This window comes from Plutella xylostella, chromosome 11 (genome assembly GCF_932276165.1).
Source record: "Plutella xylostella chromosome 11, ilPluXylo3.1, whole genome shotgun sequence".
Taxonomy (NCBI): Eukaryota; Metazoa; Arthropoda; class Insecta; order Lepidoptera; family Plutellidae; genus Plutella; species Plutella xylostella.
In genome coordinates this window covers 982,379-999,048 of record NC_063991.1, presented here as the reverse complement: position 1 = coordinate 999,048, position 16,670 = coordinate 982,379, and the positions used below count along the sequence as shown (strand labels likewise).

Genomic DNA, 16,670 nt, shown 5'->3' with positions numbered 1-16,670 from the left:
ATGATGAGCTTAGTCAACCTCTTTCATATTAATATACCACTTTAGCAACACCCTGTAGAAAAATACACTTTATTTAAGCGAGTTAAAATTGGGTGCTAGGGGAAGTTGATTTCTGTGCCTAAAGCTTAGAATAAAGAATCAGAGCTTCCGACTCCTCATTCTAAGATACCCTGAAGACCTAGCACGGGGCACAAGTGCGCACGCCAAGACATGACAAAGTTTAGCATCTCACTCACATCGTACGGTCTCGAGAGCGAGCACGACGGCTAACTTTTGTAAACGCGTGCTTCAAGACGTGACAAAAATTTTGCTTTACGCTCACTCGGCTTCGAGAGCGACGGAGAACTTTTGTCACGTCTTGTCGTGCGCATCTTGCACCCCGTGCTAGGCTAGCCGCCTTAAACTCTATCCGATCTCCCGTCTAGCCGTGTACGGTAGCTCCTTGGACTCCCTCCGCCTCCTCACACACCAGTAGATGAGGAACGCCACAATGAGGATCAGGGCTATTAGCAGGAACACTCCCAGCACTATAGCCGCTATGGATGCTGGCGTGAAGTAGTCTGGAAGGAGAAAATAGTTATGTAGATTTCATAGAAGTCTATTATACTAGATTCCCCAAGTTTATGCACTGCGCATGTCAAAACTAGTCAAAAGGTTGAGCATTTTTGAACGGCTGAGCCGATTTTGAAATTACGGCTAAGAACACTCGGGGTATCATTAACAATGACCCAAAAAACTCTAATTTAAAATCGGTTGGGAACAACGCTTCCACAGACAGATACAAAGACGCGCTAGACTTGTATCTCTCCTCTTTTTCGTCGGGGGTTAAAAACCCTAGTCTATACATACTTGATACTCAATCATGCATAAAATTATAACGTTGTGGTGGAACGTAATAGGCAGTCAGGACTTAGAATTTCAAACAACATATCGTCTATATAGAGTGTTAATAGCCAGTCCTTAAAAAACGTCCCTATACTCACTAGATATATCCAGATTGTAACTCTGAGCGTTGCCCACGGCGTCAACAGCCGTGACCAGCAGGCGTGGCGCGCAACAGCTGGCGCGGTACGTGCTGACGACGCTGTCCCGGGTTCCCGCCACGAAGTTCCCGGCGTAGAGCAGGCCGGGCGGGGAGGAGGACACTCGGAGTAGGCCTGGGGGAGAGGTTGTTGTGTAAGGTGGAAGGAACTATGGAAGTTACCTACAGAAGCAACGGCTCCTGCTAGGTTGCTATCTTGTTTTGGCAAAGATGACAGTCCTCGAAAGCAAAGGATTAAAATACATGACTGTGTTCATTGTGATATTTTTCATCAGGGAAACTTACGCGCGAGATATCATATTTGGTATGCCAAATCCTAGGGAATATGCCTAATGACCCATATACATCGTTCATTTTTGCATTGCATTGTTATGGGAATGCCACATAAAATATAGACCGTTATCGCTAAATGCTATGATCTTCACGCCAGTGTGGCTGGAGATGGAGGTCTTTTAATACATTCGATCAAAATCAAATTGTCTGATGAATCGTTTCAGCACAATCGCACTAAACACAAACTCAAACTGGGCACGCAAACACCCCTCATGCACATATTTTAATTTACACTATGTAGGCCAATATTAGTTTTCTCACCTGCAACGTTATCCCTGGCCACAACATTAACAGACCACACATTCTGGGCGCAGTCGTCTCCCATCTTCCCGAAGCAGGAACCCTGGAAACTGTGCGTGACTTCGGGAGCCCAGAGGTCCGTCGGTGGACCGTCAGGGCTGGTCACGTAGACGTAGGCAGCGATGGATGCTTTGTCTCGGCCTTGAGGGAGGAAGAGAGTTTTAGGATGAGATGTGATGTGTAAAAATCCATTCCCACCAGTATTTTGCTAGAAGAGCGGTGGTGACGTAATGGATAAGGCCTCGTCCTCTTAATCGAGAGGCCGTGGGTTCAAATCCTGTACCAATGAATTCCTTCAATTGTGTTTTCCATTAAGGAGTTTAAGTACAACAATACCACGTGCTCTTACGGTGATGGAAATCATCGTGAGGAAACCTGCACATCTAGATTCAAGATCACTCAGGGCGTCATTCTGAACCACTTTTGTTTTATGACTCTTGGAAATTAAGGAAAAATATATATGGGACCAACGTGTTACCTTCAGCAGTGAATACGACCAAGTCGCGGGCGCCAGGCGTCGCGGCGTTGCTTATGATCATCCTCACGATGACGATCACCGATTGCCCTGATGCCACGTACTGGCTGGAATGAAGACACGTTATGAAGATAAAATACTCTATATTGCACACTAACAGAAACAGTTTCACAAACATAGAACAGAAAATAACTGGCACAATCGGCGGCATTATTACTAAAACTAATCTCTTCCAGACAACCACATTATGTGATTAGTGGACTGACAGGTTGATCACTTAATTACCCGACAACTTTATCAGCACAAGCGTGCTAGTATTGGGGTCCACCAACCCGCTCTAGGCCAGCGTGGTGGACTAGGTCTAACACCTTTCCTTCATTGGAAGGAGACCCGTGCCCCAGCAGTGGGACGTGATGGTGTGACGGATGACCGCGTACACACCGATCTCTGTGGTCCGAATGGGCTTCGACGTCGCACCTTCGGGTGCTTACATAGAGAATCGGGTTCCCTGTACCGACCTGTACCGGTAACCTGATTATGCGAAAGCGCTCATGACATTTAAAAATCCAGGAAATGCTCCGTGTCCCGATTCTCTATGTAAGCACCCTAAGATGCAACGTCGAAGCCCACTAGCAAAGCCACTTAAAGCGCGACTAGTAAAGTCACACTTTTAGACCCTCCCGTCCTTTGTCTTTGTGATGATGATGATTGTGAAAGGGGCTACTTACTAGCGAGGTTTCACGTCGAGCAGGTAGGACAGCTCGTCTCCGGCCCCGAACGAGAATTGCACGCCCTGGTCCCTGTAGTTTGTCACTTCGTAGTGGATCTGGAATTATGGGAATGGGGATATTATTATAATAATATAAAAATAGTATAGTTTATGATATACTACTGTATATCTACAGAATTTAGTTACTAAATCAACGGGGATGTCTAAGAGTGCTTAATTAGCAACAGTAGGCCTATCCGGAAAAAACAGAGCTAACGTACAGAATCGAGTGCGAGCTTTTCGAAAGTGCTGTCAACCTGTCAACAACAAAATGGCAAAATATCTTACCGCAAATATTTCTCCCGGTGCCCCATAAAGCCTGGAACTTAATCCAATTTGAACTGTCGTCATCAGTGTTCCTAGTTGGTTCACCACCTGTCGAATGAAATGAATTGGTTGGAATATGTCAGATATAATCAATTATTTGAAATAGATACCCAAATAATATCATATCCAAAAAATTGTTTCGCCTAAAATATAGGGGATACCTAGAAGGTTTCTAGACGTAGATAGGGTTAGTTTCCGTAAACTCTACACTTTATACTTATCCTATATCTGTAATGGTGTGCTTTTTTAATACATAAACAAATAGTGAACCACTGCTGGGCAAACCACCAGCCTCCACGTATAGTTTACAAAAACCTGGGGGTGGCTTTGATACGGTTTTCAACCGTAGGGCCATTAGTAAGTTTGTTTCTAACGATAGTATTCTTTCATTGCTAGTGCATAAAAGCTAAATAAATAATAAATAAATAAATAAATAGGCTTTGCTATGAACAAACCACCTTATCAGCACATAACCTCACCTGAGAAGTAGTCCGCCCACCAGTCTCGTTGTACTGCATCTGCCTCTGCCCCCTCTGACTGTACTCCTCGGCCATCTCGAGCTCGCTGAATGCGTCAGGGAAGACCACGGTGGCTGACCGGCCGGTGCGGATCTCCGACGCCTGGTGCAGGGGGCCCGAGAGGCGGACGAAGGACTCTCCTGGAAATTTGTAAGAAGGTTTTTCAGGGTGGTTTAAAAAATATCAGTCGTTGTGGTGTAACGGATAACATCTTATAGTCGAGGAGCAGTGGGTTCGAATACTGGTATTTACCAATGAATTCTTAGTCATAAAGAATAAAATGTTTACTATAAAAGTGCTCTTACGTAGAGGAAAAGCATCGTGAGGAAATCTGGGCATCTAGATTGTAGATGTATACTGTATACTCTACTCTAAGTGCATTGTACTCTTTACAAAATGTCTATACGGCTCGCGACCTACACGTGAGTACAAAATGTACTTTGAAAAGTACATTGCGTGGCACTCGCTTGCGTGTTATTAACTCTGAGTACTCCTTAAAAATGCATATGAAAGTCCCAAAAAAAAATGAAAATCATCCATGGTCATTAACCTACCATGCACATCTCTGCCCACGATCTTGGCGTAGACCCTGGAAGCCTTCACCGCGGGCAGCGGCACCTCGGCCACCAGCTCCTGGTCCTGCTGCCCGGGGCGCGGGTGCTCGCCCTCCCCCGCTGCTTATTGTTGTTGATATTCATCAATCATATTCATTGGTTCACATAGCATAGCGCTGGTGCGAACGCAGCATAACTTCATGGAAACTATCTGCGGGCGCGGCACGAGTCTGTTATCGACGTCAATAAACTCGTTTAATGCACGTTCCACCAATCACAGCGCCCTATTTATGGGGAATCGCGATATAGTGACTTTTATCTACGCCGATAACGAGCCCGTGAAGAGTCAGCTGGTGGAAAAGCACTGTAGCTTCGTACTAGAAACGCATCTTGTCAAAAGCCTACCATGCACATCTCGGCCCACGATCTTGGCGTAGACCCTGGAAGCCTTCACTGCGGGGAGCGGCACCTCGGCCACCAGCTCCTGGTCCTGCTGCCCGGGGCGCGGGTGCTCGCCCTCCCCCGCTGCGGGTTGGTAGCTGGAACAGGAATGTTGTGATGAAGGTTTACTATACAATATAACTTTATTGAAAAACACACAACATAAATTATGTTACAAGGAAAGAGTAAGGACAATAGGCGGCCTTATCGCAAAAAGCGACCTCTTCCAGGCAACACGTATTGCATTTAAATAAAAGTACTAGAGATATTTATATGTTTATAATTATGTAGGTTTATATGGTGATAGCAGGTACGGTAGCAGGAGGCTATATGCTATTAGTTGACGGAATAGGTGGAAAATTTTATCAATGAAATTCCTGAAGGCAACTTAATTCACAAGAAAATTATTTAACATTTCTATGCCACTAACTTTCAAAGTACAAATAAGTATCATAGCTTATGTCTCCCAATCAATAAATCAGTCCATCAATCATTCGAATCCATGACGCCATAAGGCTGACAGACAAATACATGAAACTTAAATACCTTAATAAATTTCCTACGGTTTTCCGAAAATACGAAAGCTTCTGATTTCAAAACCTTAGATTACGAACAATAATAAAAATATTGTTGTCTCTTACCTAAACGTGAGCTTGCTCAGCTCAGCGCCGTATTCGTCGACCAGAGCCGAGTCTCTGACGGTGCTCACTGGTCCCACGACGCGTAGTCGAATGCCATCTGCAAATAAATAATAATAAATATGTGGGTACATCTCACACACGGCCATCCGACCCCAAGCTAGGCAGAGCCTGTGTTATGGGTATCGGACAGCTGATATATCTACTACACAAATACATTCTCGTAGATAGATAAATAAATATGTGGGGACATCTCACACACGGCCATCCGACCCCAAGCTAGGCATAGCCTGTGTTATGGGTATCGGACAGCTGATATATCTACACAAATACATAGATAGATAAATAGTTATTAAATATAAATATCAACACCCAAGACCCGAGTACAAATATCTGTCTTTAAACAAATATCTGCCCCAGCCGGGAATCGACCCCGGACCTTCGGCTCAGTAGTCAGGGTCACTAACCACTACGCCATTCAGTCGTCTCGACGTTTAAATAAACGACCATATAATGACTTCGTCCCTTTAAATTTTTGCACAATGCTGTTATTTAATCCTTTATAGTTTTACCGAGTCACGACTGTAATGCCTGAAGGACTTGTAAATCCATTTGCTTTTCTCTGACCATATGTGCTCACGTGATAGGACGCGAACCGTATCGCCGTTTTTGAAGGAATACAATTTTTTATATCTTCAAACGATAACCTAATGTTTCTAGCTCAGCTGAATTTGATCTATAAACATAAATATTATTGACGTTGACTCTATAATTTTACTATACAGTATACACTCCAGTTGGCTGATTTCAAGGGTGATTAAATCTAAATTGCCGTGAAGACCATTATTTTATTAAATGTTGGAATCAAGACGGCTATGGTTTTATTTTTGTTTGAAATAGCCCCAGTTTGCCCATCTCTGTTGTTGTCCATTATTTGTTATCCATTAAAATGTAAAACATAAATAAATACTGGTTTATCGTCGTTATATCTACTGCTTTTCTTATCCGAGACCTACATGCAAGTGACCTCCGATTGGACGTTTAAGTTTCTTGTTTATCTATTGTAGTGACGAAACGAATATTGTGTGCTTTGATAACTCTTGTGTTTTTAAGAGCAAAGGTTTCTATTAAGTACTACTAAAAGACCACATAGAATAGCATTATCGTCATTATGTGCTTCAACTCTTGTTATTATTTCAAATTGCCATTTGGAATACGTTGGATCAAATGTTTGATATTTATTTTCAATGGAAGCGTGTAGTGTCGTGTCTACAACGCAGTAATGTTGTTTTAACCTAATGTTTGTTAGTAGTAATCATTGCGTTGCGGGTGTCAGTTCCTTTCGCGTCGGCTTCCGTGTTGCGACTGAAAGAATTGTGTCCGTCGTTCTTTTTTTAAAAGTTTTATTTTTAATTCGTCCTTGGCGCGCAATCACCTTGTCAGTGGCCAGTGTTTTTTTTCTGCACCATAGATTACGCGCGGAGTATTTACGCTTTTTGTTTTGCTAACTGCCTAGAAATTGCACTATTAAGTATTTTGTAGTTGCGGCAATATTCTAAATCGCTTCCGTCGTTTTTAATCAACAATGTACGTACATCGTTTCCTCTAGTTCTCTCACGCGATACACCGCTTTAAGCGTTTATAGAGTACCTAGGAACGTTATTGTAATTTCACAATGGTGGTACGTAATATTTTTCCGTTGGCAAAAAACCAGTTATGATGTCACGTTTAGCGCGAGAAAGCACTCGGCATTTTAAAATTATTGGGTGAAGTAGGTGTGTGAACGTGAATGGCTATTGGTATGTGAAACAGACGCCCTTGACCTGCAGGGAGTTTGCCGCCATTTTGGGAAGATGGCCGACCTGTCATCGTGACGTCTCGAGGTTATTTTTCTTTCTTTTCGGCACTTGCATGTTTAGTGCCAGTATTTTTTTAGTTATGCATGCGTTTTTGATCTTATGATTTTTACTGACACTGATAAAGAACTCTTTATTCAGTGCTGATATTTATTGACGGTGATTCATAAGTTTTTGTTTGTATTTTTTTGTGATAGCGCTATGGGTGGTATTGATGGAATGATAAACTTTGATCCGACATTTTTTTTTGTGTGCCAATCCATTATTCACTGAATTTTTAAAGATTAATAAATGACGGAGTGTAAAAGTTTGATGTTTAGAATTCATTAAAATTACATTGACTGGTCTGTGGTCATGGCAAAAAAGCAAGTTCATCGACCGTGCAAATTTTCATAGTTGTTTTTTTTTACGCGTTCTGTATTTGCGGTCACGCAATTAGATACTTTGCCAATCGCCACGGAGTGTGTGTTTTTTTTAATAACCTAAGCCCCCGACATTCAACACTAATAGTCGCATAACTTTTGAACTGCTGAACCGATTTTCATGAAACATAACTAAGAACACTCAGGGTAACATTACCTACAGCCCCAAAATACCCTCAATATTTAAATAATATAATTAGTTAGGTTGTGTATATCAGAAATAAAGTAAACCGGTAGACAGAATCTGTTAAGATTTTTTGTCTTCTTTATTAGTTTTTTTTCTGGGAGAAATATTTTTTTCGTCCACAATGAAGTAAGGCATCTGTACCATAGTTACAGAAGTTTTACGGTTTTGGATGTTCAATATTGTTATAATAATCTCCAACTCTTCCGTAAATTGGTGTCAATAATAATAATTATATGAAATCTGTTACGGCTATGTATTAACTATAGCGTGAACAGTAGACCAAGCTGATCGATAAATATTTGACCTATTTATCAGTTGCTTACTACACATAGGAAGCATATTATATTATGACTGAATCACACATCAATGACGTAGGACTTTTAATTATGTAGTACCTATAATTAAATTAAAGTATATTGTATCTATCTATGTATTTGTGTAGATATATCAGCTGTCCGACACCCATAACACAGGTTCTGCCTAGCTTGGGGTCGGATGGCCGTGTGTGAGATGTCCCCACATATTTATATTTATTTATTATAGTTGCATGGCACATCTGTGGTGTTAAAGCACCCTTGGAACAGAGAGTGGCATTGTACACCATAATATACTCATACGCAGCTGGCCGATGTCAATCAACCATTGGTTTATGCTTAGATAAAAAACATACGAACAAAATGGCGTGTCACTTACAAAAACAAAGCAAAAACTGACCGTATTTTGTTTACTGTCAAACCGTTTTGAGTTCAACCTAAGGAATAAAGTCTCAAATCTTCAAACATATCTAATCCTAATCCTAACTAATATTATAAATGCGAAAGTAACTGTGTCTGTCTGTCTGTTACTCTTTCACGCCAAAACTACTGAACGGATTTGAATGAAATTTGGTATACATATGGTATTGACCCTGGAAAAGAACATAGGCTACTGTTTATCCCGGAATTCCCACGGGAAAAGTAGGCCAAGCGAAGCTCGCGGGAACAGCTAGTTCAAAATAAGAGCTTAGTGATGGAAGTGGGGTGTTACTTGTTGAGACGTTTCTTTTGCTCCATCTAGTTCGTATTAATAAGCCGTTGGGTTTAAGTCGCGACGTTTACGGCATGGCCAATTGCGATTTTTCGCTTCACTACCGAGTCGAATGTGTTAGGTTCACCGTTTAGTTTGCTTCACTAAATGTAATATCTTGGCTTCCGATTTTAACACCTCGGTAATCTCGGTATATGAGTTATCGCTATCCTTTATTGTTTTTTTATCCTTCGGTCCCTTTTTGGATCAGTCACGGTCTAATTGATTCATTTGTGTCTGAGAAATTCACACAAGCTACATCACTCAACTACCGACAACTCTCTCAGCACAAGCTTGTGTTGGGGGCCTGCGTGGTGGATTAGCCCTAAACCCTTCCTCCATTGGAAGGAGACCCGTGCCCCAGGAATGGGGGACGTGATGGGTTGATGGTGATCATAATAGTATCTCATCAAAAAACTTACCCCCATCCAGCAGGCTAGTAGTGAAGTGGATGCTAGCCGTAGCGCCGATGGTGAGTCGGTAGTCACACGTGTCGCAGCGCATGCTGAAGTGCCACACGCCGGCCGTGGCCGGGGACCGTGTCGACACGGGCAGGACGGACAATCTGGAGGGGGAGGGGAGGAGGATTATAGTTTGTTTGGAAGACAGAGGTTAATATGCCCGCTGAATTTGAGGGTTTAAAGCTAAGCATATTTGAGCAGGATCTTGTTGAAAATTCTGTAACTTTGACCTTTCTTTTCAAAGCCTTCTCAATCTATTTAACATAAATGTATAGAATATGGAATGGAATAGTAATCTTCCGTCTTTATTGTCATATTGCGCATAGTGGGATGGTCTTATTGATTGTGGCCATCTTTTTAAAGATATAGTTAATAACCGTTGGAAGGATAGAAGTAAATTAAATACCAATAATTAGCGGTAAACAAGGGATAAAGTGTCTGGATTTGCTATATTGGACCTTGCATTATCCAGTAGTCAGTTGAACCTTGGATTATCCAGTAGTCAGTCCCTAACTTCCATGTTGCTCTCTATGCTGATGGTATACTTACGAGTCTTCCCCAGTGAAGGCGAGGTACACGTCGCGCGGAGACAGGCCGTCGGTGCGGGAGCCGCGCGAGTAGAGCGCCACCGATGTCTGGTTGTAGAGGTCTATTTGGGGCGCTGTGAGGGGAGATAATGGGGTATTAGTAGGGTCTTGTGTCACGCAGTAGCAGTGTCCGCTACATGGGTTCGTTATCGACGTTGCGTCTATATACATACTCGTTTAATGCGCGGTCCACCAATTATAGCGAGGTATTTATGGTGAATCGTGATATAGTGATAAAGATATCTACGTCGATAACGAACCCGTGCAGCGGCAGAATGGTGGTGGCTGTATGAGGAAGGCAGAGTGTTTTAATGCGCTTTAAGAAAGGTGTTATGTGTTATTCTCTGCGTAGATATATTATAGGTGTCTGTACTTAGCCTACTGATACTCGAATGGGACCTTTGTGCATATTAGACTGCTTGTAAGGTTTTTACTTGTATAAATATGTATAATAATTTATCATCGGTATTATTTATCCTCGGTTCGTTTATTAGTATTGTTTGATTCTGTAGGCCACTAGCGGTTAACCTCTAAGCATGACTCTGTCTTTTATGATCGCCAGTGTCAGCTTAGGCTTATACCAAAATTGGTCATCAATGGGACGGCATAATACTATTGTGTTGAGTGTTATATTGTTGTTTCAATGAAGGTAGTAACGGGTTTATTGAGTGTAGCTCATAGTATGTTAGGTTTTTTTCACTTAAAGAAATTCATGAAGCAATTGGTTATTTATAAATTAGATTAAATATTTATAGATTAAATTATTGGTTATTTATAGATTAAATACCTATTTGTATTAAGTACCTAATTTCTGTTTTTAGAGTTATATTTTTATTGTAAACTTGTCTATCGAATTGGCTTAGCTGTAAGGGTAGACTAAGTTAAGTTATTGAAATAAATAAATAAATAGATAATTTGTCAGCATAGGACACATGGCCAATAGGTTACCGTTACAGAAAGCTCTTAATTTTAAAACCTTAATTTGATTGCGGAAGAGCTATCGAAAAGGTTTTATCTACTAAAGAATAAACGGGGTAGAGTTGTGAGGCCTCTATAAGAAATGCCTATGTGTCTATATAGCCTCAGTTTTTATTCGTTACGCTGCCGCTGTCTGATGTAGACTCTCAATGTATGTGGAAGGGCACAAGATACAGGACAGCAAATTCTCCGTTGTCTATAGCGTCCACTCATGTACTGAAAAAGTTGACTTCTTCTTTTACTCTCTCTAAGAGACACCTGACAACTCACCATCATTAGGCGGGTACAACACAGCATGTTCCACGGCACCCTCGATGTAGATCCTCAGAGCTGATACTCCGGCCTCCACCGGCACCCCCAGAGATATGTCCCTTTGACCACGGCTACAAATCTCTATGAGATCGAGCAACTACGCAGGCCTCAATATCTGATACCTAAGGATAAGACCTACGCTGACAGCCTATTCTTTTACTCTTCCTCGCCATCTTCTTGCGTGACTTTGCTCTGATTGCTGTCTAAACAGGTTGACCATACGTCAATATTCCCTAGTGCAGGTGGAACGGCACAAGGGATAGGAGTTGATAGGACAGCAGATGCTCTGTAGTCTAGGGTGTTTTACTTCTCATCCACTTGTAGAAGAAGTTGACTTCCTTTTCTCATCTCTCTAAGAGACACTTGACCACTCACCGTCATTAGGCGGGTACAACACAGCGTGTTCCACGGCACCCTCGATGTAGATCCTCAGAGCTGACACTCCGGCCTCCACCGGCACCCCCAGAGATATGGCGCCGCCGCCGCCCCGCTTCACTAGCAGCGTCTGTCGGGGAACCGCGGTTTGGTCAGTTATGTCAAGACCTAAATAAAATATACAACATACAAAAAATCATTACAAGATACTCTTGCCGGGATTCGAACCCGAATCCTTCGTAAAAGATAGCATCGGTTAAGTGGATAATAATAAGGTTATGTAGAACAATATGCCCGCGTATATTTAAACCATCGCACATATTTGAATGCGAAATCTGATTCCTCACAACGCCGCCTCATTAAAATTAAAGGGCATCTCTCTCACTCAAAACAAACACTCCCCTATATAAAAGCATCGGAAATCTGAATATTAGGGCAAAGGCACCTTAAACACGATGTGACGTCGTGTCGGCTGCTCTCTTTTAAGACGTGACAAAAGTTCTCCGTCGCGCTCGCTCTCAAGCTGCGCGATGTGAGTGAGTGCGATGCAAAACTTTTGTCACGTCTTAAATGCGCCCCCTACTAGCCCTTCTGTGAGTTTCAAGGAAAGGTTTTCACGACGCGATGTCGTATCGGGGAGCCCTTACCTCCATCTTTTCATCTGTCAAAGAGTTGAGCTTCGCCATTCGCGCTTGGGGCTCCAACACGTCCAACTGCTTGCCTTCGCCCATGCCGTCTAGGTCCTGTGGAATAAGAGCTGATATTGCTTATCACATTTCTGGTATGGCCTTTATGCCTTTTACAAAAAAATAAGGGATTTTCTTAAGTAAAAAAAATTACGGTATTCCATTCTGGCCATAATTTTGCATGTAAACAAATAACATGATATCGAAACCTTATTATCGTGTTGTTGACAAATATTAGAGATTAACCCCTTGGTTGCACTGTCATCAAACGATTAGCCAGTCTTTTCTTTCTGCTAAAAATTCTTTCTAATATATAATCAAAGCTGCTCATTTCGTGTAACTTTGCCTGTCGCTATTCTATTCTCTGTGGGGGAGTAAGTACCTGCACCTGGCTCTCTCGAATGGAACCTCTGTTCATATTCGCAACGTCTCAACTGCCTGTCGTTATCGTTATCATCATAATGGGTAGTAAAAGTTCCTCACCATTACTTCCAAAGAATACGGCAGCACATCACCCTCAGTGTGAGCTGATATGTTCCTCAGCTCTTGCAGGGACCTCTCGGACTCCTCCGAAGGGTATTCCGGGTCTGTCCAGATTGTGTACACCTGTGAAAGAGGTTTACTTGCTTTAATCTATTGGCTGGATTAAATAATTATAAGAAGGAAAATGAGATACCAAAATTATAGTAAGCTTTGCTGAATAAGTTTTTTTTTGGGTCAAGCCCATGTTTTCTGAATTTCTCTGGCTGGTATACTGGATCCCTTATTGAGGCAGTTAGATTCGTGTCTATGACATCAATAAACATAAGATGTTTATCGATACCCTTGCTGTCCTTTATCTCTCGATCCAGCTTTCCGCTTGAAGACTGATGATAATGCTGAAGCAGTACCTACCATATCTTCGGCCTCCTCACAGTTCTCACCTACCAGACACTTTTATCATGACTTCCCGGTTCCTACACTTCCAATCCAGCTTTACAAGGCTGATGATGCTGAAGCAGTACCATACCTTAAGTCGCTTCTCAACCAGCGCCCTCACAGCTAGCGGCCCGCGCTGCGGGTCCGCGGGGCCTCGGTCCGTGATGATGAAGAGGGCGCTGTCGAAGGGCACCAGCTTGCTGCTGAGGGTCAGCCCTTTCATAATGCAAGCCTGGACTGTCAGTAGATAGACCTACAGGTGGTTAGTATTTGCAAAGAGGAAATGAGGTTCTTTCTCTGAACGCAGTCTGGATATATAGATATGAAAGCCGGAGCTGATATTTCTGTGGATGGTTAGGATGGATTCGGAGCGCGTCCTTGCTGCAATATACGAATAGCGTCCGGGAGGCTTGTATGCTGAATGATGATCAACGCTGACACTTGGCTTCTGACCAAGCTATGTCTCTATACGTTGATGGCTGATAATGCTGAAGCAGTACCATACCTTAAGTAGCTTCTCCTCTCCATCTGTAGCATTGTCAGTACACTTGAAGGTTGATGATGCGGAAGCAATACCATACCTTGAGTCGCTTCTCGACCAGCGCCCTCACAGCGAGCGGCCCGCGCTGCGGGTCCGCGGGGCCTCGGTCCGTGATGATGAAGAGGGCGCTGTCGAAGGGCACCAGCTTACTGCTGAGCGCTTTCATAATACAGACCTGGATTGTCAGTAGACCTACAGGTGGCTAGTGTTTGCAATGAGGAAAGGAGGTTCTTTCTCTGAACGCACTCCGGCTATATATGTATATGAAGGAGCCTGATACCTCAGTGGATGGTATAATGGATTCGGAGAGCATCCTTGCTCCAATAGACGAATAGCGTTCGAACAGCTTTTGGAGACTTCTTTGATGAATGATGATCCACACTGTCTCTTGGCTTCTGACCAAGCTATGTCTCTATAAGTTGATGGTTGATCAAGCTGAAGCAAGCTATATGCGTATACGTTGGAGGCTGATGCTGAAGCAATACCATACCTTAAGTCGCTTCTCAACCAGCGCCCTGACAGCGAGCGGGCCGCGCTGCGGGTCCGCGGGGCCTCGGTCCGTGATGATGAAGAGGGCGCTGTCGAAGGGCACCAGCTTACTGCTGAACGTCAGCGCTTTCATAATACAGACCTGGACTGTCAGTAGACCTACAGGTGGCTAGTATTTGCAAGGAGGAAATGAGGTTCCATCTCTGAACGCAGTCTGGCTATATGGATATGAAAGATGGCGCTGATATTTCTATGGCTGGTTATTATGGATTCGGAGAGCGTCCATGTTGCAATAGACGAATAGCGTCCGAACGGCTTTTGGAGAATTTCATGATGAATTATGATCCACACTGTCTCTTGGCTTCCGACCAAGCTATGTGTCTCTATACGTTGAAGGCTGATGATGCTGAAGCAATACCATACCTTGAGTGGCTTCTCCTTTCCACCTGTAGGTCTGTCAGTATACTTGAAAATTGTGATGCGGAAGCAATACCATACCTTGAGTCGCTTCTCCTTTCAATCTGCAGCTTTGTCAGTATACTTGAAGGCTGATGATGCTGAAGCAACACCATACCTTAAGTCGCTTCTCAACCAGCGCCCTCACAGCTAGCGGCCCGCGCTGCGGGTCCGCGGGGCCTCGGTCCGTGATGATGAAGAGGGCGCTGTCGAAGGGCACCAGCTTGCTGCTGAGGGTCAGCGCTTGCATGGTGCCGTCGGATGGTATGTCGTTGGTTCGGACGTCCTGGGGGGTTGGGAGGAAGGTGTTAGTGTTGGCTTGAGAAATAATGATAACTAGGTCGTACATAACGCCACCCCTAACTGAATAAAGAATTGCCGTTTCTCGAGGTTGTTGCTGTCCTATGGTACCCCACTGGTACAGAGGGCCTTTACAAGCGTGCGCCACGCCGTTCTGTCCTCAGCAACTACTCTGGCCTCCGTCCAGCTCAGGCCTTGCGTTCTCGTTTGTCGAGGTAGATACTGTCTATTCTAGTAGGTACATTTTGAGCATGCCTATAAAAAGGTTCACGAAAGGAGCCTCCCTAAGTGTAGTGTCTAATAAGTATCCACTGTTCTTTATAATATTAACGTTCTTTGCCGCGCGATCGCATAATGTAGATCGCCGGGTTTGAATCCGGCTTTACTCGTATACATAAATCTTAGTCTTCCTCTAATAGTTTTTGTCACCGACACGCTAAGAAGATCACTATAACTAATCACACACCAAATGTTTTTGTAAATTAAAGAGAGCCTTGGAACTGTGACTCTAGTACAAACTGTCGTAGCCGGGACAGTCCGGAAATATCACGGACAGTGACACCGGGCTATCCGGGTCTGGTGGCAGCTGATGTAAATGTATGCAGTTTCTTAATTATTCCGAGTGTCTTCCTTTTTACTAGTATACATGGATGATGGTGTACTTAAATGTCTTTAATAAGAGTTATGCTATGATATATTCTGTCTTTAATAATCTTACTCTAGATCTCTCGCTTTTTTGTAATATTAAGAGTTTTGCTATAATATATTCTCTCTTATATATAAAATTATATATAAATAATCTTCTCTAGACTTGATTAAAATTGGTAGAGTTTCTTGACAATATCCTTGACCAGTGCGGATTTTACGAAAAAATAATGAAAAGTTATTATTTATATGAAAAGCTATGCTAAAATATCTCAGGTCAGAATACTTTGTACGAAATTACTTCGTAAAATGAGGATTCGCACAATATCGTCACCTTAATGCAAATCACATTCATATTTCATTGCCAATACTAAGACATATTGTTAAATATGTAATACACCGGATCGGTGATTATCATAAAATACATATTTTGTGAAGGAATAATTGCATAAATGTTTGTGCGGTATCGGCAATCTTTTCTTAATGTATTTCTGTTTGAAGCAAGGCTGGCGATGGTGAATAATTTTACAAGACAGTATAGCATACCAAAAACCTTCGATTAATTTGAAATATCCAGTCAGATAAGTTGTCAGTTTTTGACTGCCTAGGAGGCGCCGTACTTACGTAAAGCTAGGTCCACGTTTTTATCATTTATGCGTTTCAGTGGGGTTACCACCACCGAACATTCTTAAGCAGCGTCGCGTGCTTACCAAATCTGACGTAACTTGTAATGGATCTGACAGATGTTTAACAGGCGAGCCCGCACGTCAAGACTTGACAAAATAAACCGTCCCTCTTGCTCTCGAAGCCGTGCGATGTGAGTGAGCGCGACGAAAATCTTTTGTCACGTCTCGACGTGTGCGTCTCGCGCCCCCATGCTAGGCCTTCAGCAGTAGATGATTGCGGGCTGGTGATGATGATGATGGACTGATGTACTTAGGCGGGTCGCCGAGGCGCCTAAGTACCGAGCAGTAGTAGGCAGTGCGGCCGAGGGC

General features: G+C 42.9%; 2 protein-coding genes across 4 annotated transcripts in view; one reads left to right on the top strand and one right to left on the bottom strand.

Annotated features, from left to right (window-relative positions):
• The window catches only part of LOC105385025, an 81,005-nt gene that overhangs the window by 2,986 nt on the left and 61,349 nt on the right, over nucleotides 1-16,670 (top strand). Inside the window, exon 2 of the mRNA XM_048624115.1 lies at nucleotides 7,227-7,280. Within this exon, the coding sequence (XP_048480072.1) occupies nucleotides 7,227-7,280 (54 nt within the window). The remainder of the gene's footprint in view (nucleotides 1-7,226; nucleotides 7,281-16,670) is intronic.
• On the bottom strand, nucleotides 326-12,378 carry LOC105390047. 3 transcript variants are annotated; one of them, XM_048624114.1, is made up of 14 exons: nucleotides 12,288-12,378; nucleotides 11,714-11,770; nucleotides 11,224-11,296; nucleotides 9,938-10,049; nucleotides 9,350-9,492; nucleotides 5,401-5,497; nucleotides 4,724-4,857; nucleotides 3,726-3,904; nucleotides 3,208-3,294; nucleotides 2,879-2,976; nucleotides 2,154-2,257; nucleotides 1,637-1,816; nucleotides 984-1,157; nucleotides 326-560 (listed from the first exon to the last, which is right to left on the bottom strand). In XM_048624114.1, the coding sequence occupies exons 1-14, from the start codon at nucleotides 12,369-12,371 to the stop codon at nucleotides 406-408; spliced, it is 1,677 nt and encodes a 558-aa protein (XP_048480071.1). In that variant the 5' UTR covers nucleotides 12,372-12,378; the 3' UTR covers nucleotides 326-405. The 3 variants fall into 3 exon arrangements, with proteins under 3 accessions (XP_048480071.1, XP_048480070.1, XP_048480069.1); XM_048624113.1 differs by having other exon boundaries at nucleotides 11,224-11,320; nucleotides 11,738-11,770; XM_048624112.1 differs by lacking the exon at nucleotides 11,224-11,296 and having other exon boundaries at nucleotides 11,641-11,770.

What these genes read in the sequence shown, in the direction of transcription:
- LOC105390047 (XM_048624112.1), bottom strand. Translation starts at nt 12,371, where the DNA reads ATGGGCGAAGGCAAGCAGTTGGACGTGTTGGAGCCCCAAGCGCGAATG. An exon ending in GCCTTCACTGGGGAAGACTC is followed by an intron (nt 9,493 to 9,937) that starts GTAAGTATACCA and finishes CTCCCCCTCCAG; the next exon opens with ATTGTCCGTCCTGCCCGTGT. An exon ending in TACTAGCCTGCTGGATGGGG is followed by an intron (nt 5,498 to 9,349) that starts GTAAGTTTTTTG and finishes ATTTATTTGCAG; the next exon opens with ATGGCATTCGACTACGCGTC.